The sequence below is a fragment of the Cyprinus carpio genome, chromosome A4 (assembly GCF_018340385.1).
Source record: "Cyprinus carpio isolate SPL01 chromosome A4, ASM1834038v1, whole genome shotgun sequence".
Taxonomy (NCBI): Eukaryota; Metazoa; Chordata; class Actinopteri; order Cypriniformes; family Cyprinidae; genus Cyprinus; species Cyprinus carpio.
In genome coordinates this window covers 26,674,350-26,702,091 of record NC_056575.1, presented here as the reverse complement: position 1 = coordinate 26,702,091, position 27,742 = coordinate 26,674,350, and the positions used below count along the sequence as shown (strand labels likewise).

Genomic DNA, 27,742 nt, shown 5'->3' with positions numbered 1-27,742 from the left:
ACAGAGCTGTTAAAATGATTCTCTATGAAGAGGAGGAAGGAGGGGGTTGTTAGAGTTCACTTCGAGACACCAGAGGTGAATCATCTTCAGAACCAGTTGTGGGTCTTTGAAAGTAAAGCGAATCCCTGAGAACAACCCTTTACTTCAAGGATGAAAGACAGGGACCTTCCAACCCCAGGTGAGGACACTTACCGGTACTGGAGACAAGGGACCAGAATTATACTTTAAAAAACAGAGATAAAGAGATCAGATGAAGAATTCATGTTTTATTAACATTAAACAGCATTTTTTTTTGCACCTATTATGTTCTCAGTGGTTGTAAAGGGTTAAAAAGGTCATGATTACATATTGCCAGGATAACACGGGCCTGTTAAAAAGAGTCTCTATGAAGAGCATGGAGGGAGGGGGATGTTGTCTCACTACAGAGAACACAGAGTGATTAATCTTCAGGAACCAGGTGTGTGTCTTGCAGAGTAACGAATTTTTTTTTTCCCATGAGAAAACCCTTTTACATTTCAGTGAGGGACCAGGGACCTCCAACCCCAGGGTGAGACACAGTCCGGTACTGCAGACAAGCGACAGAATTATATTTTAAACATCAGTGACAAAAGAGAGATCATCTGAACCCCAGATCAGTGACAAGAGAGCTCATCTGAAGCGCACACACCTGAAGCAAACACTAACACCGGCTGTTACAATGATGTCACATACTTATGGGCCCTATGGAAATCTGTTTATTTTTTTCACCAAATTTTGTTTATATTTTTCCAAAATTCCGTTTCCTTTCTGTTTTACTTTTTTTTCGGGCATTCCAGTTTTTTTTTGTTTGTTAAATTTTCTCCGCTCTTAATAGTTAAATGTAAATTGATTAATTCAAAAGCCAAGTGTCTAATTAATTGTAAAACCATGAAACAGACATTTTAACATCCAATTTAATAAAAGTTTCACAAAACAAAATACATGTTTCGGGCCCTGTGAAATGTTTTTTTTTCGCACCCATATTGTTTATTGTTACAAGAAAATCTGCTGGTGTGAGAATATCTAATTATTTGAATGCATAAAGCAACTTGATTTATTCTGTTTTTTTTCTTTAAAATAGCCTTATGAGGGTTTTTTTCCTCGGAAAATGATCATAATAAAGGCAATAAACCATTTCATGTTTATTTAGCGTTTAAATGCTGAAAAAATGAAGCAATTTGTTAATTTTTTTTTTGCAAACCAAATTTTGTTTGGTTCGTTTTGTTGGTTTTCTTTTTTCTAGTTTACTATTAAATTAAAACATGGAACGATCGTTGTGTGATGATTCGTTTAAAAAAATAAGGTTTGTTCAATTTCTAGTCGTATACTGAATAGGTAGGCTCTATGGAACCAGTTCTAGAGCTGAAAAGTAGACTTCAAATCAAAACGGCCCTTTTATTTTGAACAGGTTGTCCGTGAATAGCAGTTCTGTGTATCTGATTAGACGGATTTAGTTTTACTCAGGAAATCAAACGTTTAAATGCTAGCAAAGTGACTCTCAGAGCAGTAGTTTTGGCGATGTGGTTAAGGGTTTACGTCATCATTTAGAGAGACAGGACGAACACTGAAAATCACACGCGAGAGTCACGCACCGCTTCAGTATATGGTGAGTGAGAAGACCAAGCCGTCCTTGGCGTTATCATTGTTGGCATTGTTTTTTTTTTAACAGTATGAGAAGATGGCAGCCGAACATATGCAGAATTCAGTATTCTAACTGATGCAGCTTAAATGCAAAACATGATACAGCTTAAATGCAACATATAGACTTTTGCAGAGTAATAGTTATCAGCATAATAGTCATATCGCGATTTGAATTTAAGTGTAATGACCTACTTTGATTCATTCATTCAAAATTCCGTGACATCTCGCATTTATGTAAAACTGTGAATTCCATTGTTTTGAATGGATTCACGCGGTTTGTTATGCGTTTTCGCATCGCGGGAAATCCATAGGGCTCCTACATAGCAGACTAAGTTGTCTCGTTTCACATCTTATTGCACTTAAACTGGACCAAATAAAAAACAGGTTTAAGTCAAAAAAAACATAAAAAGTTCACAAAAAACATAGTTTACAAATAAAAACGGGCAATGTGCACGTTATCTGTCAATAAAAATAAAAAGTAAGGTGGGCAGCACATAAAACAATCTAAAGAAAATAAATATTGTCCTAGTGTTCTTACAGGGCGTTGCAGATTAGTGACAAAATTTATTGATTCAGTCTTCCTTGAGCATGAGGATTCAACTTGGCTTCCTGAATGGTGTTTTTTCCTATACCGATTTTATGAAATCAATTTTAACAAGATTACATTCTCTAAAAAACACACAAAACAAAAAAAAAACATTGGTTTTATTTTTTTAAGCCTTGTTGAATGGTTTAGAACAAAACTCAATCATGATATCCTGAGCCACCTGACACAAAGCGATACAAAAGGAACCAACACCAAGAAATTCAGTAGCAGATAGTTGTAATCAAAGCTAAAAAAGTCTTACAGTTTACATATCGTTAGGCTACATTTACACCAGATGAGGTGTTCGTTTAAAAAACGCCATAGCTCAGACAGAATCATGATTTCTATCAGAGGTAATAAGTACAATTTTAATTTCAGCACCATTACATGAAGCAAAAACACACATTAAGACGGCAATCTGAAGTATTATTCAAACAATCGATGGTGGTTGTAGTGAGTTTTGAGTAAAAAAGCAGGAATATAAATCTTATTTATGATGCTACAGTGACGAAACCTGAATGGTCCATAACACGCACTTGCGCGTTGTTGGTAGTATGAACAGACATGCTGTCATATGATCAAACCTCCACAACGCTCCCGCCACTCTCCATTGGAACACTAATTACTTCCGGCCTGGTCGTTTGTCGGAGAGATGGTGAAAAACGGCCCTTTAAAAACGCAGTGGAAACAACAGTATGACGAGGCCCGTTTTCATTTTAAAACAAAAAACGCCACCAGTGTAAATGTGAGCCTCAAATCTGTTGGGGCGGGGACCAATTTCACGACTGCAGCCCTCTCGGTGTGCCAGCCACACCTTTTAGTGTAACCGGTTTAAACTAGTAGGTGTGTTCAACTGGACAGAACAATCGGGGTGTATTGACAGTACCATGAGAGCTACAGAGAGCAGAATGCTCTGTGCCGCTTTCGAATCTCTCTCGTGGATATCAACACTGATCGATCCTGCACACGCGCTCATTTTCGAGTCAAACACACCGGTTAGTTGCTTCAAAGGCATTATTGCTCTACTGACGCTGATGAGATTAACCCCTTAGGTATCGAATTTGCGTACCGAACAACGAGACGTTTTTCGATACTTGATAGTATCGAGGCAATTCGGTCAGTGCCCTAAAAGAAGTATCACAACTTGAACCCAGCCCTAGTCAGATCCTCATTCACAAACACATAAATCACTCCTTAACGGCTTAATGTCAAGTGTTTTATCTACTAACCGATATTTAACTCAATTTATATTATACAAACGAGCAAATCATAGATTTGCCGGATGAGTCTAATCTAAAGGTTATATCATCCATTTAATCAATAAATACTGCCACTGATGACCCTGACGTATCATCTGTGGCTGTTGAAGGGAGGAAGTTTTGCACCTTGAAACTTTAAAAAGTGGACGAAATCTTGGTAGGATTCAAGCTCGTATGATTACAGAGACGTCGGTCATCAAAAGTACACCAAAGGTCACGTGAATTTCAGCAAAGGCTGTCAGGACAGTCATATTCTTTTTTTCAAAACAACTTTTTAACTTTCGATGGTTTCCCACTATGAGTTTTGATGTCATGACTTTCACTAGATCTGCTGAGGCGCTGCCCTCAGCTAATTCTTTGTGGGGGGCGCTTTCTTGGTTCTGCATGTATGTGATCGAGATGAACAGGACTGGAGAGAATTCGAACAGGATGTCACCTACCGGTAGAGGAATGAACTACAGAGAGGTCAAAATCAAAGACACACCACAACAACCGCATGAAAGAAAACAGTATGAGAGCTTATTTGAAGTCACACACGACATAGAGCTGAATCAACACCCCTCGTTTTGAACACAGGGAACTCTAACCGCACAGCTCTACATAATAGAGGGAGAGAAGTGATGGTAGTGTGGGTGTGTTATCGGTAAATGCACGAAACATGAGGGTTTTAAACACAGATGGAGAACTAACCCTGCCCAAGAAAACAAGACCAACAAGACACTCCAATCTGAGCGCCCTAGCATACATGACATTTTAGAACTCTTAAATGAACCGACGATTTGAGGGCAAAAAGACAGACATATAAAGACGGTTCTTACTACAGGCATATGTGGAATTGGACAAAAATACCGTCCGCTGGTGCAGAGTATCCGATTCCATTCTGGACCGGAGGACCGAGGGAAAGCCCAATGCCAGGATGTAGATTTCATGTTTGGTCGGCGGTCACATTTCGAGAGAGCTTGAAACATTTGATTAACGATCATCAGTAGCACAGGTCGTCACAGCCGAGTGATCTTGCGGGACTGTCATTCCTGGAACAACCTTTCAATAGCCATTATGACTTCACGACAGATGTACTGAATGCGTGTAATAGTTGTGTTCATCTTGGGATGGTCATAGATGAAAGCAGAAGTCACACTGATGTTTTCAGACAGCTGAGAAAAGTTTCTGATGTCCGACAATGTGTCTGAGACGTTCATCTCGCAGGGGTAGGTGAATTGAATATCAAACCTGATGCAAGAGAGCGCTGTTCCCGTCTGCTCGTCATCCTGGATCACCCCTCCAGACCAGCAGCAGCTCAGTCAGATCCCCTCCACAAATACATCAACCGCGTGACTAGGAAACTACCTGGGATTTTCAATGAGCCCTCAGAAGGAGGACTAGGGCATATTCAGGAAACTAGGAAATCAGTGACCAGCATCAAACCAGCAGAAGCATACTCCGCACAATCAGATAGAGCAAGAAGCACGCCACATCACTGTGCCACTCCCCGTCTTCTGCTGAGAGCGCAATCCACTGTGCTTCATTCACACCGAGCGCCTGGAAGAAGATCTGATGCCGTGCAGAAATCCCTAAAACTCTGACTGAAATGTACATCCACTCTTCTGCTTATGTCAGATCAACAGAGGGAACCAGAAGTATTGCAGAGAGCTGATCCAGGGGAAACGAGTTAGCAGGTCCAACGAGAGATGTGATTGTGAAACCCTTGCTGATCTGGCTTTCAACAAAACTGCTGATGAAGCAGACAATGTGACTGTTCTATGAGAGAGGACCCTGATGAGAGCGGCATAGACATCTACTGGACCCAATCCAGTGCATGTCTTCGGATTTGCACTGAGATCTTTCAAGGAAGACATCTGTTGTGATTTCAGACACGCGGAATGTTCTCATAACTGCTTCATACCATCGCGACTTCTTGTCAGGAGTGTGTTTCTAGATGCTTATCTATATGCTTTATACGCCCATCTGATGAAGAAAATGGAAGGCATTGCAGTTTATTTCTGGATAGCAGACATGAGAGGTGCATGTCTCAGAGCCATTCTCTTTTGGGTGGAGCTTCTAAAATCAGCAGTTACTAAAAAACTCTTCAGAAGTAAAATGGTTACCTTGGACCTTTTTTTCTGCGGTTCCTATTGGGTATCTCACTGGAGGTCCGGGAATCAAAAAAAAAACAGACTTACTGAGCTGATCTACTGACAAACAAAGAACAAAAAGCTCAGAGACCAGCAGAGAAAACACACAGGGACATTAAAGACAAAAAATTAAAGAAACGTTATGTGTCTCATGTAGTTGAGAGATCCATCAGTCGGTTCCTCTGTCTTCTTGAAGTAAGAATCAGACTTTGTACAAAGAGAAGTTGAGGAGTGTGGAAAATCTGCACAAATATTCAGCGAATAAGCTCTCCCCTGGTCACTGCTCAGCCAATACCATATATCTTCAATGTCAGACGAGGTGCTGGATGAATGGGATTGGATGAAATACAACACACATCAATAATGTGGGAAGAAGGAGACTGATACCAGCTGTAATACCGCAAAAAAGCTATGTGCGATTTTCAATCCAACAGATTTTCTGATTTACTTATAAACGAGGGTTACATGTATGGGTAAGTAAAAAGTACAACGGAAGTATTAACACACACACGAGCACAACACACACAACGTGTGTGGTGGGTGTGTGTGTGGTGGTGTATGGTGTTTTTCATGGTTTTTAGATAGCGACATTATTGTAATTTAGAATATACGGAGACTAATTAATTTCCCCGACTGCATTGAAAATCTACAATAACATACTGTACCCATAGTCATACAGAAAGAACCTAAGAATAGAGGTAATAATACTTTGGAAAACAAAAATTATTTTACAGTGTTGCTGTTTTGCTAGCTCTGATACTAGTACAACTCTCTGACTATCCATCAAAGGACGTAAATCAGGCCGTTATTTATGCCTGCTAGAGTGGCCTGTATCGCCAGCCCTCAAAATCTGATAGTTACCTAGCATGTTTATTTTAAGCCTACTATAACATATAAAAACCACACAGATCATACACAGATTTCCAGCAGCAACAGATTGGTTCAAATAAAAGGACATATCCTGTTTACCACAAAGTTTGAGCCATAATAATTAATAAATATAATGTCACATAATGTAAATTATCAACACTTATGTTTGATGATTGTTTATCATGTTTGGTTATGGTTAGTCTGATGAGCAGAAGTGCTGTTTTTGAAGTCTTTGTGGTGGGGTGCATGACAGTATTTCAGCTGATCTGAACCCTGTTTTTTCCCTCTGTGCTGTGTCAGCTAGTTTTAAAGGTAGCAGTTAACGAGGAAGCCACTTTCAGAAGCTGTATTTCACCTCACACTTTCCGCTCCATATTCAGACTCCCGCTAATGTCCTTTCATTAAAGTGTTCAGATGACCATTGGATCAATACATTAGCCCCCATCCCCCCTTCCTTGCTTGTTATCCCGTTGTTACGACTTGCTGGGAATGTCATCTTTCTGACAGCACTGTAAAGTTTTGTCTTCAGCTCTGCAATCATCAAACTCCCATCGGAGAGAGCTGGAACCTGCATAATCGATGACCTTGCAGGATTCAGGATTTGAAGCTGCCTGTCTGTTGGACTGAAAAGTTCAGACTTTCAACTGAACATACTGAGGTTTGAGTTTTACATTGTTCATTCAGTATCTGAAATATGCTGATTAATAGTCATTAAGTGTCTCAGAACCCAATCACATGAATTCTTTGCAAAAAAAAAAAAAAAAGGGGTCGCCCCCCCCCCCACCTACCTCATGATGCAATGGCGGTTGCGTACAATTTTGGTATTCCTTTTTATTGAGCTTTTACCTTTTATTATAGGTATTGCAATCACTAGTGTTTTTATTTGACTTAGTTTAAACCACAGTGGTTAAACCAGTTTTTAAAGGCCCAACAAAGTTCACTATATCGTGGGGGCTCATTGGAACAAAAGTTGATTTTCTAGATTGGCACTTACAAGAACAATTATTTGTATTAGCTTTATTATATGTTTATAATTAACCTTAAAGTGCCCCTATTTATGCTTTACAGATATTATTTTTTCATTTGGACCATCTTCACCTAAGTCCTTTAAGGGTGATATCCTCATAGTGATCTGATCAAGCCTGAGTGCCATTTGAACCCCCAAAGTCTGGTTGATTTTCCTAGTGTCTCGACATCCATACGTGCCCGGCGGCCGGTTCGTTATTACCGTCCCTGGCTCTCTTTGAGAGTTGGGCCAGAGCACAGTTCAGTTGGGCTCGGGGCGGTACGAGTGTTAGGTGCTCGTTAGCAAAACCTGCTTTTTACCGTATTACGACATGTTCCATGGATCAACATCTTTGTGACTCTGGAAACAACATTGTGATTACCAGTCAGACTTGGAAGAAACCAGTTTATAGTTTTTTTTGTGAAAGTTTAGTCTTACAAGCAGTGTTGGTTCGTGTACATCGTATCATTCATCTAATCAATTCCTTTATCTTCGCTCAGTTGTAGATTAGGGATATTATTCAGTCTTATTATGCCACTTTCATCGTCACTCAGATCGTCTTCAGAATCAGTGAGCGCTTGTTTATAAGCATCCGGCTTGTCGAAGAAGTACTTCAAAACATTTTCGCCGGCCAGAGCGCTGCATAATAATTAGCCACGCTTGCCTTGGAGGGCGGGGGCAATAACAAAAGAAACAAAAGCCGGCTTATCCAGTATGGAAATACACTCAGACAATGACACGCCCCTACTGCGTGCTAGAATCTCCGAAAAACAAGGCCGATTTCAACCTCAAAATGTACGCTTTTAAATATACCAATACTGCTATCTCAAACACGGAGAGGCTTCTTCGTGATCTCAACTAACAGATTCTGTAAAAAAACGAAAATCACCAATTTAAAAAAAAAAACACTTCTTTCTCATTTTGCTCGAAAGTTGTGCCGCCGACTTGTGTCACTGGTTTCCGTGACGGGTCACATTTATAGTATTTAGATTTACAGTAGACTATTTCCCAGAATGCATTGAAAATCTACAATAACATACTGTACACATAGTATACAGTAAGAAACCTAAGAATAGAGTAATAATACTTTGAAAACAAAAATGATTTACAGTGTGCTGTTTGCTAGCTCTGATTGGATGGTCAGAGAGTGTACTAGTAGTCAAAGGATGTACAAATGCCGACGTTATTGTACGCCTGCTAGATGGCCTGTGTCGCCAGCTCAAAATCTGATTGGTTAAAGCAAAGGTTTATTTTAAGCTACTATATATATAACACACACATATACACACGCAGATCTACACAGATTATAGCAGCAACGGAATGGTGCAAATAAAAGACATCTCCTTATTTACCACAAAGTTTTGAGCCATAAATAAATTAATAAATATAATGTAAACATAATGAAAAATTATGTTTGAATGATTGTGTATGTGGTTATGGTTAGTGCTGATAGAGCTGTTTTGAAGTCTTTAGTGCTGAAAGTCTGTTTTGAAGTCTTTGGTAGGGTGCATGTATAGGTCATTTGTGCAAGCACCTTATCACTACCTTGAGCCTGTCCTCCAACAAAAAACGACCATATAGGTCATTTGTGCAAGCACCTTATTACGACCTATATTTACGTTTTAAAGTTAAGCGGCCTCTAGAGGGCGTAAAAATAATGACAGTATCGCTTTGCATCTGTCGTCATGAAATGACGTATAATGTCATTACCAATCAAAACGCACGTTTATTTAAATGCAATGTGTGGACTTTTTACACCGATCTCACAGTAATTCGTACATATTTTACTAGGTGGCTTATTCGATCGAATGACCACACCTAACCCCACCCCCTAAACCTAACCCTCACAGAAATCATGCTAAATTATGATTTATTGAGCATATACATTTTATGTGCACGTCCGTTCTCTGGGATCGAACCCATGATAGCATGATTGCATATCAAGGTATAACGCAATAATCTACCAACTGAGCTACACGAAACGCAAATCATAGTGCAAATAAAAGAGTACAAAACATTAATATGAAAATGACCTTTTGCCGATAGGGGCGCAATTGTAGTATACGCTCTGATGGGTCGTATTTCAAGGATTTGGACAAACGACCTATACGAGCGTATTAGTTGGAGGACAGGTTGGTTTTCCTCTGTGCTGTCAGCTCAGTTTAAAGTTAGCAGTTAAGAGGAAGCCACTCCAGCTGTATTTTACCTCACACTTTCACAGCTCCATATTCAGACTCCAGCTAATGTCCTTTCATTAAAGTTTTCAGATGACCATTGGATCAATCATTAGCCACCCATCATCCCTTCACTGCATTGTTATCCCTTGTTACAGACTTGCTGGATGTCATCTTTCTGATCAGCACTGTGAAAGTTTGTCTTCAGCTCTGCAATCATCAAACTCCTATCTGAGAGAGCTGGACCTGCATAATGATGACCTGCAGGATTCAGGATTGAAGCTGCTGTCTGTTGGACTGAAAAGTTCAGACTGTCAACTGAACATACTGAGGTTTGAGTTTTACATTGACTATTCATCAGCATGTTTCAGCATACCGAATGAACCAATTAAGTTCTCAGAACCCCAGCACATGAATTATTTGCACAAAAAAAGGGTCACTCTACCTCAAGTGATGCAATGGAGGTTGCTTAACCATTTTTGGTATTCCTTTTTATTGCGTGATTACCTTTATTAATAGGTATTGCAAATCACTAGTCTTTTTTATTTGACTTAGTTTAACCACAGTGGTTAAACCAGCTTTTAAAGGCACACAACAAAGGCTCATTGGAAAAAAAGTTGATTTCTAGATTGCACATTACAAGAACATATTATATTTGTATTAGCTTTATTTTTATATAAATATTAACTTTAAAGTGCACCATTATGCTTTTACAGATATTACTTTTCATGTAGTGTATAATATAGCTGATTGTGAATGTAAGAGTTGTACAAATGAAGTTATCTACCGATACAAAGAACAGATTTTGAACTGTCTGAAATTAGTCATCAGTAATTCCAGTGTGATTTTCTACACAAACCTACATATGTTTGTAACATATTTGTTACACATAATGATCATCATTGGCTGTTTTCTGTGGTGTGAAAGCATTTTTCATGTAATCTCAAAGGATTAGGATGTGAAGAGTCTGTGGTGAAAATTTATTTTACAACATGTGTATACCGAATGTGAGCAACTGTCACTTTGTCATGTCCAATGTGGACATCTATTGATTGCGTTGCAACACAATGGTGTTACAATGACAGCACAGTAGCATCTCAGATCTAGCTGAGTTCAATGAGGGATTTGCAAAACACTTAATCATTAAAGACGGGGCAATACCCAAAATATTTGGACCATCTTGCACCTAAGTCCTTTTAGGGTGTACTCCCACTAGGCGATCTGAATCATGCCTGAGTGCATTTGACCCCCAAAGTCTGGTTGATTTTACTAGTGTGATCACTCCATACTGTGCCCGGGCGCAGTTCATTTAGCCGTCCCTGGCTCACTTGGAAGTGGTGGGCCAGAGCACAGTTCAGTTGGGCTCGGGTGCAATACGAATGTTGTGTGATCGTTAGCAGAACCTGATTTTACCAAGTACGACATGTTCCTGGATCAACATCTTTGTTGACTCTGGAACAACATCGTGATTAACCAGTCAGACTTGAAGAACCAGTTTATAGTTTTTGTGAAGTTTAGTCTTACAATCAGTGTTTGGTGCTTGTACATCAGTGTCATTCATCTATCAATTCCTCTGATTTTAGGGAATACTAATGGTTAAGATTAGGTGTAGGGATATGGTCAAGACTAATTTTTTGGATTAAAATATTGTTCCAGGGTCAGTAAAATATGTTGACCTAGGAACACATCTAACTCTGCAAAATCATAAAGTGCCTGATCGCTAACCACACCAAAGCATGGAACAGCGACTATTTTGTGTACGATACTGTCATCATTACGACAGCAAATATATTTTATTACTATTACTACTACAGTACACTTTTCAATTAATTTAACACTAGAACCACTAGAGGTCGCTGTACCCACGCACATGACAGCTATATTTGTATGGCTAAAGAACATATTTCACTGTATTATGCCACTGTCTTCACAAAGAAGTGTATAGAGTCATGAAATGATTGTCTAGTCATCAACTATATTTTTATCCTGTTGTTTTGTGTTCAAGACTTTTTAATGCAGGCTACACTAATCAATAACGGTCAGTAGCCTAAGCTTAAAAAAAAAAAAAGCCTGCACTGACAACAGAAATTAGAAGGTAGTAACCTAAATATTTGGGTGGTGTAATATTATAATACAATGCCATTAATCAATATATTAAGATAACCCATGTTATTTAAATAGCAAAAATTACTATAGACAATAGTGAGCAATAATAATTCACCACATTGCATAGGATGATGCAATGGCAAATTCAAGTGCACAGCTACACCTAAATGTTTATTAATTTGTTTAGTTATATAATTTATAATTTGAATAAAAGAACAACACCATTAAACTTCAGGTAATCAAAAAATGGTTTTATTCATTACATCATATAGATCAGATTTTTTTTTCTTCAGGGAACGGCCAGAGTAGAATAGCAACACAGTAGCAAACAATAAATGATATGGCAAGACAAAAAAATTAATAATTAAACCAAAGTTTGACCAATTAGAATAACATTAGGCTAAAACATGTAAATATGATATCTGGATCACTGTCAGATGAGCCGTCAGATGCTAAGCCGTCCCAGGATGCATAACTTACCATCAGACTCTCCATCACTCATGGCATTATGTGTCTCTAAAAAAAAAGCAATTTATGGAAGGTAGGTATTAGTCATTTTGACTTTATATGAAATTGATAACCGCTAAATCAGTGAGTGAAAGGCGTTGCCTAGAAATGCGCAATGTTAAAACATAAGCGGCAAGGAAATGACAGCACGAAAATACCTGCATTATATAGGTGCATAAATCTGACCCACTGGCACTTATAGGTATAAATGCCCCGTTTTTTGGATTGTTAATAACATCATTTTACTTAGAGCCAATGACGAGTAGACTTGAATGTTTCATTTTAAATCTGGTATGTACATTTGAAAAACAGCCACGGGTAAAATTTACCTTGTGGTGGTTCTAGTGTTAATTAAATCAAGTATATTTAGGTTTAAATGGGTCTGGTTCTCACCTTATTGATTAACAGTAATTGTAGTTTGCAAGTAAAGCTGCAAATTCTTTCATCAATGTCAGCTGTAATAATCCAGTGATACAAGAAAGTTAAAATCGCTGTACGGCATAAATGATACATTTATTGGGCAGTCTATTAGTGAAAGTGGTTTTCTTCCTGTTATCGCGTATATGACATAAGCGTGCTCCGGCCCGGTATATTTATTGCAAGTGTAAGTGCAGGCCAGCGGGGTAGTGGGGAAGGGGGATAATCATGCTCGGGCTTTGTTCAAGGCAACTGTGCCTAGTGTCAGTACACCCTAAGATTTTATGTGCCTTTCGGTGCGTGAGTGTAGAGACACTGTCCAATAAATTAAGGGTAGGGATACCAATAATTTTCCTAGCTAAACAGGTTAACTTCAAGAGTTTGTTCATAATGGTCACTGTTAGCCAGAGCTGGGTAGTAACGGATTACATGTAATCTGGATTACGTAATCAGATTCCAAATCTCAAGTACTTGTAATTAGAGTAAACCACTCTTTTTACTCGTAATCAGACTACAAAGCTACTTTTTTTTTTGATTACATGATTACATATTATTTACACAATAGTAATAAGTTGTTCACACTTAATTGATTCTCCCAAATTTCCTCTTTTTAACGCTTATATTTTTTCCTATTAAACCCGCCGCTTATATACGGGTGTGATTCTTCAAGCTTTTCCCGGCGGGAGAGTGGGAGGGGTGTCAGAATCGCTACCAGAAGAAATCAGCAACAAAGATAATGGAAAATAGAGGGAAAAAGCAGCCTTTAATCACTGGATGTACAGACATCATTTCATTTTTAAAGAAAGTCACGGGAAAATGTCACTGTTCAGTTTAAGATCTTCGCCCGTACCACGGATTAATTTGCTGTCCACGGAAATCTTTTGACCTAGCAAAGTTATTGCTGGGAATTTCATGTTCTTTAATATATTTTTTTGTAATGTTGATTTTTCTTCATTGTTACTATGCACTTCAAGGCCCCGTCCACACGGAGATACGATTTTCTCGCCGTATATGCATACATTTTGTATCAGAGTAGGTGTTTCGTCCACACAGATCCAGTGTTTTGGGAGAGAGTGAAACCTATATTTTTTTAAACCGGGTCCCAGAGTGGATAAATTTGAAAACGCCGGCTTTGCATTTTCGCCTGGACAGCAACCCAGATATTTTCTGAAATGATGACGCCATCAGCCCACATCTCGCCCCTAGTCAAACACTGCTACGCCGTGAAAGAGCAAAAAAAACATGAACAAACACTGAACAATTGTCTTTTATTAACTAACATTAACACAAATTAATAAATGTATTGTTCCATGTTCGTTTGTATACTGAAAGCGCAAGTAAGGTTTATGCGCATAGTCCATGTCTTCTCCGCTCTTAGCGTGTGTCTCTGTGGCAGAATTTCAGTGCCACATGCTGGTCTGGCATGTATACTACATTGGTTTGTGTCTTTTCCTCATTGTTACTATGCACTTAAAATGTTTTGAGATGGATAGAAATGTCATTACTGTGTGAATTTAGTCTTTTTCAGAATTCATGTTTGCAATGTAGCTATTGTTTGATGTTTTTCATTGATACAGTCATATACACTTCTAGTGTTTTTTTTATTATTTAATATTTGACATGGCAGGGATATTGCTGTTAATTTCATGTTTTTCTCAACATTGTTTTTGTAATGTAGTTGTTTTCTAAATTTACTTAATTCTAAGTAAATATACTTTAAAATCTTAAGATGTGATTTTGTTTTATTCAGTGTTAATAGCAAACACTTACAGCAAGGTACATTAGTGTTAGTATTTTTTAAGTATTAACTTTCCATACATTGCACTTGAAAAAAGAAGGCATTGTGGCTCTTGTTGGTGAATTCAAATATATTTTTGGAATGGATATGTATGTATATTTTTTTATCTGTCAAAATAGCACAAGATTTGGCTAATTCATTATGTGATATAAAATGGGGTTAGCACAAATGTGATCTAAATGTAATCCAAAAGTAATCAGCAGCTTTAAATAATTTCACAAGTTCACACTTACATATAATAAACAGAATAAAGGTTATACGTATTTTGTGTGCTGTCTGAGGGGAGGGCCCAAGGGGTCCGCAGCGGCACTGCAGGGGGTCCGCCAATTAATGTTTGATCACAAACAATTTTTTTGTTACAATAATTAAAATATTGATTAAAAAAACATCAGAAACGTCAATTTTAAAAATAAGCAAGGATATTATTATAATATTATGTGACCTGTGCTTGCAAAAATGAGCTGGACTGCACAATAATTTTAAGCTACAGACAAGTAAAGAGTGAAAAATGTCCATTTGGTCGAATTTGAGGTTTTCACAAAAATAAGTCCATTAAGCCCTCTTCTAGTGATCCCAATGCTCCAAATAGTAATTAAACATCTAAAATTATCTTTATTTGTACGTTTTCTGAGAGGAGTACCTTTTTCTCTGCTCACTTTTGATGACTGCTGCTGCTTCTCACCAAGTTGTAGGTCTGTTGTTGCAAAGCGCAGCATTCAAGCTTTGTGAATATTCATATCGAATTCTCGATGACATGAGTCCAAACCAGTGAAATATGATGTTCAAATCCATAATGATGAAAACAAAACAAACGTGCTGACTAACATTTGCAAAGTGCGTGCATAAGATGCACCTCCCAAGAGTGCGCAATCTCTGAAAATGTACATTATTGCAAAATATGTCTTGGCGAGATTCACACAAACATCTGTTATGTCTTACATGCACATTTAGTTAATGGTTGGTCAGAAATCTGATGTGTAACTATATTAAATCCATGCATTAGCCTACAGTATAGGTAATATAGATCTGTTTAAATAATCAAAGAAAAGACAGAATCACTCGCTGTTTTTGAATAAACTATTGTTTATTTGCATCTTTGTGTTCTTACTTTTAATAACAAAGATAAAGTAAAATATTGATATATTGTAACTAATAATATAGTAATTATTATTAAGAAAAGAATTGGAGGAAAATATGCAATGTTGCTTGGCGATTATGTTTTGGAATCTTCAGGAAACTTCAGCTTGATTGAAAAACAAACTCTGCTCACTCTATCGCCTTTAAAATGCTGTAGCTCGATTAGTTGCCAGCACGGGTCACATATTAGTCTATTGGTGATTTAACAAACACTCCACTCACTGTCACTGCTCAAAATGTGGAGTTACTGTTTTGTTGATGTGTTATGCTCGCTCTCATGAATCCTCTCTCATTAAAAATGAACGACACGCCATAAGTTAGAGATTCTTTATGCAGTGTAGATGACTTTATTGATTTTAATGGAACGTTCTGGCATTTCCAAAATGTATATTGTTTATGTGCTCTGAAGGACATTCTTTTTTGAAGAGACGTTGAAGATATGGGAGTGTGTGCCTCGCTTGGTCTTAGCTGTGTTCCATGTTCCTGAGTGGGCTGCTTATTTGCATTGGCTCGCTTTGCAACAGGTTATTATTTATCTGAAATAAAAAAGTAAGCATGCTGTTTACGCAAATTATTAACATTAATGTGATGGTCACTGATACTATTAGTAATTTTTAGGAAAAAAAGAAAACAATTACCACACAGCACATTTATTGTCAGTGATATTTACAGTTTACTTGACTTGAGATAAAAACTTTTTTTTTTTAACCTCAGACGCTTGCAAACACCAATGACAGGGTATAACACATTAACAATATTTACACCAGAGCAGATATTGATGAACAGAAGCTTAGTTACATTCTTGAAAACACAAGCATGCTATACAATATATAATAGTTATGGAACATATATGGCTATATTCGTGAACAGAAAGTAGCCTATCACAGTAAAAGTTTTGTCTAATCATTCTTACTGACATTAAGCTAGCAACATTATAACTCATATTACTTTTATATCATATAGCTGTCTATGTTATAGATCATAAAAAAAAAAAAACATCCTGCCATCGTGAAACACTGAGATGATGTTAATGAAACTTCATAATGTTTCACCTGATAATACATTTAGTCAGGACTTATATTTTGGAAAAAAAGTCTAACTAGTAAAACGTGTACAAGTTTATATGAAAAACTAATACAAGTAGATTAATAATAAAAAAGACTTACTCATGTTTATCTCTGCTGGGTCAAGCCACTTCATTCTTCTTTCTGAGGTAATCCAAATCTTATTCCTCTCAGCTGTCTTATGGAGGTAAATTATGTCTTATTCCTCTCAGCGCGAAGCGAACAGTAACATTTAAATAACGTGAAGTACAGTATCGCTGCTTTGTTTGCTCTGATAAGGGGGGTTACCCGCCGCAAGCTTCAAGGTTATAATCTCAATAGCGCGCTCAGCACGTGGGAGTGGTTGCATTAAATATAATGAAGGGAGATGTGAAAGACGGACATCGCGTTGTTTTCATATGGATTACTTTATCACAGAATATTTGTTTTTGGTATCACTTGCTTAGTTTAAAAGTAGACATGTCAAGCTTTCTATAGATATATCTCTCATGTCTCTGTGTTGAGTATTCACTGAGTTACGCCTACTCGCATATGACTTTTACCAACAAAAAGTGTCTTAGAAAATTTAAATCAATATATTGTTTTCTGTGAGTGAGTAAACAAGATGATTTTCACATAATTTAGAAAGAAAAAATTCAAGGCTACAAGATCCAGTTCTCAAAAGTCCCGGGAACCAATGTTCTGTATGTGTTTTATGGCCTTATTCAAGTGATTTACATTTTTAGTTATTTTTTCACTAACCACACATAAATTTTTTTCTCAAAAAACACAATCATGTACATACATGCTGCTCACATATTATTATAGCCCAGTTTGTGCTGATTACAGTGAGATTAGACTTTAGCCATTTAGATATTTATAAGAAACTGAAAAAGGCACAAATGTCAGAGCATGACAAAACTTCTCCAGGCCACAAAAATACCCTTAGACTCCTGAGGGTTAACATGCTTGGATACAGCACTCTGTGAACAGCCAGCTTCTTTCTCAATGAATGTTTGTGGCTTACCCTCCTTGTGAAGGGTGTCAATGATTGTCTTCTGGACATCTGTCAGATCAGCAGTCTTCCCCCTGATTGTGGAGCCTAGTAAACCAAACTGAGAGACCATTTTGAAGGCTCAGGAAACCTCTGCAGGTGTTTTGAGTTGATTAGCATGTTGCTTGGCATGTCACCCTATTCTAATTTGTTGAGATAGTGAATTGGTGGGTTTTTGTTAAATGTGAGCCTTCACAATTAAACCGCAGTCATCACAATTAAACCAAAGACTTAAACTACTTCAGTCTGTGTACACTTAATTTATTTAATACACGAGTTTCACAATTTGAGTTGAATTACTGAAATAAATGAACTTTTCCACAACATTCTATTTTATTGAGATGCACCTGTATATATATTAAATTACTGTACATACATATGCTGGGTGTCTATAGCAGTTACATTTATGCAAGACAATTTATTATAATATCCAATCCAAAGGTGATAGCTGTAAATACAATATTAGTATTCATTTGTATAACTGGCAATTATAACATGTGCTCATTTTTTAATTATTTAATCATTTTTGTTTTGTTCAGATTGCCAGGCTGTAGATTGACTGGTGAGTGCTGTGAAAGTTTGTCTTCAGCTCTCCAATCAAACTCCCATCTGAGAGAACTGGACCTCAGTAACAATGGCCTGCAGGATTCAGGAGTCAAACTACCAACAAAACAAACTAAGATTTCACATAATCAACAAAACAAACTTAAAATTAACAAAAAATACAAATTAACTAATAAATTAATAATGAATTTAAATTTAACAAAATTTAAAGATGGACACAACTTACCAGAGTTTCAAAAATAAAACCCAAAAACAAAGTGCCACAAAGTTCAAATCTAAAAACAAAAATAAACCCAAGTGCAACAGAATCATCTAAGAAGATAGCTAACTGCCAGGGCATCAAAATTATCTTTATAGTTTTTTAACTAGGCAATACAAATTTATCAGCAACAGATGTCAGTGCGTGCACACTACCTCCTCTGATTGGTCCGGAACCAGACTGACAGACTTCAAAAGGAACCATAAATAATTGACTTATAATAGTTAACAACTATAGAATTTTTCTTTTGGAAGAACAACAAATTCCATAGAAAATTTCTCCTTTAAAATATTTTTGATCTTAAGGCAGAAGTGATCATTGCAAATGACAGTCAGAATGTGTCATTCAAAAGGGGTTGTGACAGGAGTTACTTACTGCTTTATTGTTCTGTTTAGGTTGGTCACCTGTAATATCACTGGTCAGTGTTGTGAAAGTTTGTCTTCAGCTCTACAGTCATCATACTCCTGTCTGAGAGAGCTTGACCTGAGTAACAATGATCTGCAGGATTCAGGAGTGAAGCTACTTTCAACAAGTCTGAAAAGTTCACAATGTCAACTGAACATACTGAGGTATTTACCAAAGATAAAGATTTACTCCTTTCAAACTAAACATCAATTTTGTCCTGCTCTTTACTCCTTGGATGCTTGTAATGTCTTAGCAGAAACCTGGTTGCTGTGTTTGCTCTCGTCTAAAGTATTGCTAATGTCTATTATAATTATACCTTTTGTGTAAATAATATAAAAACCCTGTAGATGACCCTGTAGGACAACTTCTCTCATGGTCATTCCATTCACAAGAACTTGGTAAACTAGAATGCTTTGCAATTCAAGTAAGTTCACTTCATTTGATAAAATTTGTTTATTCGGAACACCCTGCAGTGTAATCATACTCATGAAACTCCAGTATTACATATTTGAGAAGTTTGAGATATGACAACATATACTTCTGTAAGTTAATACAGTGTACATTATATATAGCTTTAGGTTTTTTACTTTCATAATTTTATTCATAAATGTCAGTAGTGCCCTTTGAACTTAACATGATCCCTTCAGATTGGAATCTTACTTAAGGTAAAGTAAAAACCACATAACACCAATTGAAAAAGCAATTAATCTCAAAACTAAACCATCACACAACTTAAAACCAACAAACATTATAAAAAAACAAAAGAGAAATACAGTGATTCTGCTTGACTGATTTCAATAAATGACACAAGGTCTTCAAGGAAAAACACACAGGTTTGAAAAAGTGGAGCTCCATCTGCAACTAAGGCTGTGTCCACAATAATCTAAATACAATTTTAATTTCAACACACTTCATCTACACTAGCTTTTTTCAAGTGTTTTTCAAAAGTTTTGTGTCCACACTGAAACTTCTGAAAATGCTTAAATCAACCTGCATGCGTAAGATGTAATAAAAGCTCACTGACATGATACACAGCACGACCGACGGTTAAGTAGAGAGGTTTAGATAAAGGGATTTGAGTTACTAATAATCAACATTTAACCTGTTTAAAGTTTTTATTTAATGTTATCCATGTTAGGATATTTCATCTACAACAACAATGTGAACTTTTATAAAAATCCATTCTGCCAACTTTTAAATGCATCATTATGCAAAAAATATGAGCAAGTGTTCTCTGCATAAAGACCCATGGATGGCAGATTAACGTTCTACAGATTAACTGTACTACATGTCTCTCCAATACGGCAGGAAGTTAAATGAAATGAAATGTGGAGGATGTTAATTGTGACAAGATGATTGACAGGCGTTCACACTGACAGGATGTGTGTAATTATGAAACAGAGCGGACCGTTAAAGACAATTGTATGATGATATAGCATGTCCCAAAGCTTGCTTTCTCTTCTGCTACACACTCAGAAGTGTGTACTTTTTCCTTCACCAAAAGAGTACATACTTTGAGGGCATAGTATAAGTAGGCACATTGAGACACAGCAATTGATTAGCTTGTTTAGGTGTGTTTGATTAGGTTTGGAGCTAAATTCTGCAGGACAGTGGCCCTTCAGGACAAATGTTGCCCAGCTCTTTGAAGTTCACTATATAACTTTTGGCACTCTTGCAGTTAATAAACAAAACTGCATGCATCTGGCACAAGAACTCTGTAGCTGTAGTTACTTTGCACTGTTTATATATATATATATGACAAGTCATGTAGTTACTGAGCTACCATGCAGTGGTTGGTGCCCTGCTCAGTCAGAAATAGTCTGAATACAAAAACTTCATTATAGGCATGCCATAGTGTTTCAGGGTAAAACAACGTTTTGGAAGATGGATTGATAAAGTACTCACTATTTTTTATAAATTATGTACATTTTTAACATCAAAAAATTACATTGTTTACTTTTAATTGACAAACTGGACTGTTGCTGTCTGCGTTGTAGATTGTCTGGCTGTATCGTCACAGAGGAAGGCTGTGGTTATTTGTCTTCAGCTCTAAGTTCAAACCCCTCACACCTGAGAGAGCTGGATCTGAGCTACAATCACCCAGGGGAATTAGGAGTGAAACTGCTCTCTGAAAAACTGGAAGATCCAAACTGCTCACTGGACAAACTTAAGTATGTTGACACTGCTGTGTGTGCTTGTTTGTGTTTGTGTTTACTGATTCTATGATATCTGCAGAATGTGACACTGTGTGTTTTACAGTGTAAATCATGGAGGAGAGTTGAGGATTACAGCAGGACTACACAAATGTATGTCTACACACCCATCCACCCACCCCCCCCCCACACACACACACACACACACTCACACACCTTTAGTGACTTATATATATATATATATATAACTCTTTTCTTGTGTTCAGATGCCTGTGATCTCACACTGGATCCAAACACAGCACACAATCATCTCATTCTGTCTGAGAATAGAAGAAAAGTGACACATGTGGAAGAGTATCAGTCATATCCTGATCATCCAGACAGATTTGATGGGTGTCCTCAGGTTCTGTGTAGGGAGAGTCTGTCTGGACGCTGTTACTGGGAAGTTGAATGGAGTGGAAATGCTATTATATCAGTGACATATAAAGGAATCAGAAGGAAAGGAGGTAGTTGTTCCTGTGAGTTTGGATACAATAAAAACTCCTGGAGTTTGATATGTATTAATAATAGATTTACTGTCTGGCACAATCTTAGTTCAACTGACATACGTTTCCCTTCACACTCCTCTAAGAGAGTAGGAATGTATGTGGATGTGTCGGCTGGCACTCTGTCCCTCTACAATGTCTCAGACTCACACACACTCACACACTTACACACATTCACCACCACATTCACTGAACCTCTCTATGCTGGATTTACAGTTTTTGAATCATTGTCTCTATCAGGTTGAAAAATCAGTAAGCAAAAAAAGAGACAACTTACCTTTGGTTTGACTGTTAATTATGAGGATTATATAAGGAGTTTTATATAAGGAGTTACTTTTGTTCTTGTTAAATTGTTCTTCTTTTTTATTACGAATGTATGTAATTTTGTGGTCTGTAAAAAAGTTGTGACAGGACACACACACACACACACATGTGCATATACAATACAGTGAATGTTTAGACCTATTTGTAAGTAAGACAAATTATTTTTATTTCAAATATTTTTTTGAGCTATATTAATGCTTGCTTGGAGGTCATGGGGTCATATTTATTGTAAATTATGATGTCTGTTTAACTGAATACATGATGTTAAGTAACCACATAACGTGTATTAGATTATAGCTGTGTATTACTGCCTTATGGACATTACCTGGACACACCCATCTCTGGCTTATAAAAGAATACTTCCTAAATTTGTAGCACTGAAACAAGTATTTTCTCTAGATGTGCTTTGAAAACATATGTATTGTGAAAATCTCTGTACAAATAATCTTGAATTTGTTGCAAGATGGTAATAGATGATAAATAAACAATACAGTAAGACAGCATAAAAGTCATTTCAGCATTTACACAGCCTGAACCACTGTAGTGGGAAAACCCTACTCTTAAAGGAGACATAACACACACAGTTTCTGCCAATCTCATGTTAATCTTGAGTACTTAAAAAGTAGTATTATATCCTTCATATCGCTGAAGAGTCTTTAGTTTTATCAGATTTATAAAAGAAAGATACAGCTTTACGATTCTCTCCGAAAACAGCGAAGCTCCTGGTTTGCTTGCCGGGGGCTGAGCTGGAGAGTCACAAGCATGTTCGTGCTGTTTACATTATATGCACTTATGCGGCGATTGCTAACAAAACACAGACATTTTATGCAGTTTTACTTACAACAACTACTTTTATACTCATAACACTGATACTGCACCATCTTTCTGGGAATTATCAAACTTTTAGTATCAAACGTTTTGTAAATCCAGTGTCGAACTGGGCCTTGTTTATAAAACATTAATCACTGAAATGATGGGATCAAACAAACACGCATGTGAAAATCCTTTGTTGCTCTGGGAAACCAAACTGCATCCACTGTTTCCTTAACGCTGGGTTCTTTGTGAAGCTGAACAAGGTTAGCTTTTCTTTACAACAAAAAACACACTCCTTTGAAGACATTCTTTTCGAGCAAGTCCTGTGCAGCGCTGCCGACGACGCTGCCCCCCCCCTTAACTTTAAAATGTTTTTTAAGTGCACTTTAAATCATTACCTTGATCTACAAAAGTAATTTAAATAGCAATTAATCAGATTTACTCCCTAAAAAAATAAAGGATATCAAAATGTAAAGTATACATGCGCATGACAATCACATTCGATTAATCGTGCAGCCCTAATCTTCTTTGGAGTGACAGAGCAGTTTAGGTTTCAATACAAACATGTAGAGTTTGAAAATTTATTTATGAAACTCTCGTCGATTTCAGACATTCAAGATTGCAAAACTATAAAACTATTACACTTTTAACCTACCAGCAATCTACAAAATATAAAAAATACAAAATATCCACTATTTTCTCAACTACTACAAAAGCAACTACCAACACCTCATCATAAAAGTCTTTGTTGTGCCACGCTTTTTCAAATTTTGCCAAGATGCAGCTCCAGAAAGGAAATGAAAGAAGTGTCTTTGTTGTTGCATTCACGCTTTTTATAATAATATCAAATTTTGCCAAAAACTATTTGTTAGCGCTATTTTTTCAGCTTCAGGAGGGAAAACAGAGCATAAATTTGGTTTTATGATTTCATTGTGAACTTTCGCATAAACGTTATAACTTCTAATCATTATAATAATATGCTGACAAACGAATGCACACACAGTGATCTTTTTGGATGATTTTTTCACCAGAAGGGCCTTTTGGAGAAGCTCATTTAATTGATTAGGAACATACACTTAGCATCAGTGGTCTCAAACGCATAGTTACCAAGGGATGCTTTTGAAATTTCCAGTGTAAGGACTTTGAAGTTTTAAAAGTAAGTGTGTATTCTGAGCAAAATATTAACGACTTTAGGCGTAACCGGCATTCTCTCAATGGAAAAAACGATTTAAATAAAGATTGAATGACTTGCTTAAAAAGAACAACAAAACGAACGGGTTTTCGTGTTGCATATTATTTTTCAACTTTTTTAAGTTATTTATGTTCGCGATGCATTTTTATGGAATTAATCCCAATTTAAAGTGTTATTCTTACTAAGGCAACATATGTCACCATGTACTTTGTCAAAACACATTTATGGGCGATGCGTCTTTACGTTTGATCGAGAAATGCCTTTCCTCATGTTGTTGTCTATTCATTGGATTAATTTTTACCAAAAACATTTGCCGATAACGAAGTAAACTTTTTATTCTATACTGAAATGGTACATTCTAACATCAGTTGATGATGTCCTACACTCAAGTCTTGGAGTAGAGCGACATTTCATTTCAGTTACAATGCGAAATTTAGACAGTGAATTATGATAGGTTTAAGCAGGGAAGTTGGTATTCAGCCCAAAAGTCAAGTGTTTACGTTGGAATACACAAATAATGCGATGCGTTAGTGCTGCCCCTTAACAAGTGCAAACGTTTAACGGTGGGATGATTTGACTTTTGCTCTGCCAGTGTCAGCTTCACTGAACGAAACATAAAAGTATGAGTAACCCACAATTGCACACTTCCAGATTTATCATGTTTGTACAGTCATGTATTTATTTTGATATCTGTTCAAAAATGCTAATACTAAAAAAATGAATCTTGATACCCTAACTGGCGTTAGATGCATTGGGGCAGTCCATGTATTCATGTCACTCTCCCCATTTATGGTGAATGGCATTTTTACCCATACGTGTCCCACACATCAATTTGGGTTATATGCGGTGGCTGCCCGCAATTGGTTTGCCCTTTTTCTAGAAGGATCGACTTTCTTGGTCCAAACGCACATAAGTGAATTTAACGTTAACTTAACGGATAGGGGCATTTATATCAAGTAACTGCTGTTATTTTGGTCACCGTCATAAATTTTAATCAAACCACTGTAAAATTATTTATTTTAAATGGCAACTAAGTATATTGTACTTTCTTCTTATCCTGATTAATTTAATTTGAGTTTCTTTGGATGCGTCTCGGCGACTTAGAGAATTATAAGGCCAGTGGGTGGGATTTCTATCACGAAAACCAAGAGTGTCTAAAAGACCATTGTAAACAATGCATCCATCACACTTGACTCTGACATTGAAGTTGAGCCCGCATGGTTGTCCATAACAAATCCAGCATGTGGTTGCATTTAAAATCACGTGACATCTTCATGTTGGTCAACTCTCCGGAGCACTGGGTACTTACATTGTTGCCACATTCACGTGCTTCACCATGCATTCTTCGGTCTCACAAGTAGTGGTATTGACCCCCTTTCCGCCCTGAAGGTTCTTGCACGTACACTACTCATAACGTGCAGGGGTCGGGTGACATTTTATTATGAATGGAGGCACTTTTTTTCACATTCGTTTTTGTAAAGTAGAACAACAACCCACCGCTCCATATTTAAAACTTGGAAGTACTAGCACACTTTTGTAAATAGCTCTATGGTTGGGATATTGACGTAGGAAGTTTGGTATTCTAGGTTCGTTAGGGAGAAATCCTGGGAGATGATGTAATTGACGAATCTAACGCTACAATATAGTCTCACACGAGGTCTCTTTAAGATTATCCATGTTGTCTTTTTATTTTTGGATTCCTTCTGGTGATAACCATGGTACACTGTGTTGCAGTCATACGTCATCCATCGTTCAACTATAGGATGTGTCCAATCATTTTAATAGGTTTGTCCACTCAGTTACAGGGGAAGGTTAGAGTGCAACTAGGATTTCATCTTTTTGAAACTGTGCGCATTTGCAGTGAAGAATGGTCTGTTACAGTGGCGCTTTCTGCTATGAGGTAAGTTCCATGAAATGGCGGTCCAAAACTGAAGTTGAGTGAAGTGCGATTGCCTAAGCTGGATGTCACATTTGCGTCACTCACGTAATCTGCTGTCCAAATGCTCTTTTTCCGAGCATTAATACTAGGCAGTGGGTGGACTTTATGTTGCATGCTTATTTTTCCAAAATTGAAAGTTGCAGACACTTGGAAGACCGCATTTGAAGTGCACCTGAACATGCAAATAGCATTGTGGATCATTATGCCACAGTGTTTTAACGGCGCAACGAAGGTAGTGACACGGCAAGGGGTGGTGGTTAAAGGCATGTTGTCGAGGTGCAATGCGTTAGCGACTTCCAAATGTGAAGCCCTTAACACTTTCTGGTGCTGCACATGAAAATGAAGTGTACATCTTGTTTATGGACACTTATGCCACCCGAACTACCATATCCACTTCTAGAATCACTTGCGTGGGATATGACGAAGGTGTGCTCTATATCACAGAGGCAGGTGAGAGTTCTGTGGAGGGAATTCACATTGAAAGAAATGTAAGTATTGTTTTGAAGTGCGAATGGTCATTTTTTAATTACTCAAATACCATTAGCGAAAATCATGGTTTTAAAGCCAACCTTTGGTTTTTTTAACATAAAGCCCACAAACAAAAAGACAGTCACTATATAAGGCAATGGTTTTAAACTTTCCCTTTGTTGTGTTTTTGTTAAAGTGCTGTCATGCAAGAGGATGTCTACAAATGTTTTAACCAAAACTTTAGCACTTCAGTATTTGTTTGCATGTCCATGTATCTGCAGTGTCATATTTTCTATGACATTAAGTCTAACGTTAAGATCGAAAACCTGTCTTTTTTCATTAGTGTTTCCATTTTCTTTTGTTTTAATACTATTCTCTTTGAAAAAGTGAGCATGTGTTTGTTTTTAAGAGTTGTTGTTAACATGCATGGTTATTTGTGAAGTGTCCTGAGACAGGTGAGGGAGTGATTTACGTGGACAGGGAGGACATCAAACTCAAACAAATACATTCTTCATTAGCCAAGAGAGTAAATACTACCGTGTTTTGAAAAAAAGGAGTACATTACAGTTTTGTCCAATATATTTTTTTTGAAATGTCATATTGTCAGTGAAACAACCTAATTTCTGTAGTTTATTTTTGTGACGCAAGTTAAAAATGAAATGCATAAATTGTATACATCATTTTTTGTGTGTAATTTATTCGTAAATAAGCCTGAGTACTTTCTGTACATTTTGTATTTTTGTTTTTCTTTTTTTTGTTTTCCATATTCACACGTGTAAATAAAAGAAAAGTGCTTATGTACATTGTTAATTTTTTTTTTTTATGTAGCTTAGAATTTTTTTTTCACAAAACATTCTTTTATATGTTTATTTGTTTGTCCTGTAAATACTTTTTTTACACATTAAAACAAATTGTTCTATACATAATAGAAAGTACTTTTTACAACCATTTACAACATAGCTTGAGGTTAACATCAGAAAAAACAGCATCAGTTTGAGTCCGGCCCTGCCTCCATGTGTTCTGGGGTCTTCAGGAGGTCAATCTCTTGGTGAAAGGCCAGCACCTCCTCAGAGACTCGGAGGACAGTACGGTGACAGTGGAACGAGGGACATGTCAAACACTCTGGAGACCATCTGTATGATGTACCGCTGGCAGACAGAAGAGAAACACCAGGGTCTGGATCGTGGCACACCATCACTGTTGTCGTTCACTTCTCAGTAGATCCAGCAACACAGTCGGGGCCTCCCTGCTCAGAACAAAACCATTAAACACCTGTCCAGCGCTGCCACATTCAGCTTTATCCTGCAGTACAGGGGTCTGGTCTGATTTAGG

At 37.2% G+C, this 27,742-nt stretch overlaps 1 protein-coding gene across 1 annotated transcript; it reads left to right on the top strand.

The window, feature by feature from the left end:
* Positions 1 to 6,101: 6,101 nt before the first annotated feature.
* LOC109072010 (stonustoxin subunit alpha-like) lies at positions 6,102 to 22,501 on the top strand. The gene is made up of 6 exons (XM_042746549.1): positions 6,102 to 6,109; positions 7,114 to 7,164; positions 18,967 to 19,140; positions 20,974 to 21,147; positions 21,236 to 21,282; positions 21,396 to 22,501. Exons 1-6 carry the CDS (start codon positions 6,102 to 6,104, stop codon positions 21,917 to 21,919), a joined length of 978 nt encoding a protein of 325 aa, XP_042602483.1. The 3' UTR covers positions 21,920 to 22,501.
* Positions 22,502 to 27,742: the final 5,241 nt, after the last annotated feature.